General features: G+C 72.9%; 1 protein-coding gene across 1 annotated transcript; it reads left to right on the forward strand.

Annotated features, from left to right (window-relative positions):
• Positions 1-134: 134 nt before the first annotated feature.
• AURANDRAFT_35198 (hypothetical protein) lies at positions 135-572 on the forward strand (the record flags this gene model as incomplete). The annotated part of the gene is made up of 1 exon (XM_009044554.1): positions 135-572. The coding sequence occupies one exon, from the start codon at positions 135-137 to the stop codon at positions 570-572; it is 438 nt and encodes a 145-aa protein (XP_009042802.1).
• Positions 573-1,210: the final 638 nt, after the last annotated feature.

Below are 1,210 nucleotides of genomic sequence, written 5' to 3' on the forward strand. Positions count from 1 at the left end.
GTGCACGCGCCCGCTTTCAGCGCGCGCGGAGCCGCAGCAGCTCGCATCAGCTCGCAGCGGCTCGCAGCAGCCCGCCGCAGCTCGCCGCAGCTCGCACCAGCTCGAGAGACCGCGCCGCGCAAACCGCAGCACCCATGGCCGAGATTTTGACCTCGGACAAGACCGACGGCGAGGAGGAGTACGAGGTCGAGACGGCCGTCAAGGCCTGGGTCGACGCGCGGGTCGACGCCGAGGTCGCGCGCGCCGAGGGCCTCGGCCAGCGGACGATCAAGCTCACGGTCAAGAACTGCGGGCTCGTCTTCCGCGACGGCGCCGTCGAGAACAGGGTCGAGGTCGACACGGGCTTCAACTTCGATACGGTGGAGCAGATCATGCTGTCGCCGCCCGTCGACGTGCCCTGCAAGCGGGGCTACGCGCTGAGGTTCGTCATCCTGTCCAGCGGCAAGCCCATCGTGCTGTTGCTGCCCTACGTCTACGAGCTCGGCGTCGCGAAGCACACGCTCCAGCGCTGGGAGTTCGTCAACAAGGCGCTCGCGAGCTCGCACCACGTCGTCGACGCGGAGCTCACTTAAACACGCCTCGTTCATGAGAAACCGACTTAGACGTCGACGTTGATCTGCTCGGGCGCGGCGCGCCGCGGGCACTTGCAGGCCCGGCGGCAGAGGCCGCAGGGCACGAGGGCGCGCCGCGGCGGCGCCGGCGCCGGGCCCTCGACGGCGAGCACGTTCGCGAGCTTGAGGCAGTCGAGGGCCACGGGCGCGTCGCGCGGGTGGCGCCGCTGGCGCGGCCGCAACAGGAAGCCCCGGTCGAGGCAGCAGCCCCCGAGCTCGGCGACGGCGAGGAGCTCGTCGACCATCGCGTGCGTGAGGGGCCGGGGCCCGAGCGTCGTCAGCGCGCGGCGCAATTCGTGGTCGTGGACGACCTTGGCCTCGTCGCCGTCGTCGCCGCCGGGCACCTGGTAGATGGTCCGCTCCGCCGCCTTGACCTCGGACTCGTCCGCGAGCGCGCTCAAAGCTTTCAGCGCCTCGAAGACGGGCCGCGCGTCGCGGAGCTCGTCGCGCCAGTCGACGCGCTTCGCGTCGCCGTCGCGCGGCGACGCGTCGGCGTCGGGCGCCGCGGCCTCCCTGGCCAGGAGGTGGGCGTAGGCGTCGGGCGTCGGGCGGTCGCGCGGCGGCTCGCCGCCGTCCGCGTCGGCCGCCGGCGGCGCCCA

The sequence above is a fragment of the Aureococcus anophagefferens genome, assembly GCF_000186865.1.
Source record: "Aureococcus anophagefferens unplaced genomic scaffold AURANscaffold_425, whole genome shotgun sequence".
NCBI classification, from domain to species: Eukaryota; class Pelagophyceae; order Pelagomonadales; family Pelagomonadaceae; genus Aureococcus; species Aureococcus anophagefferens.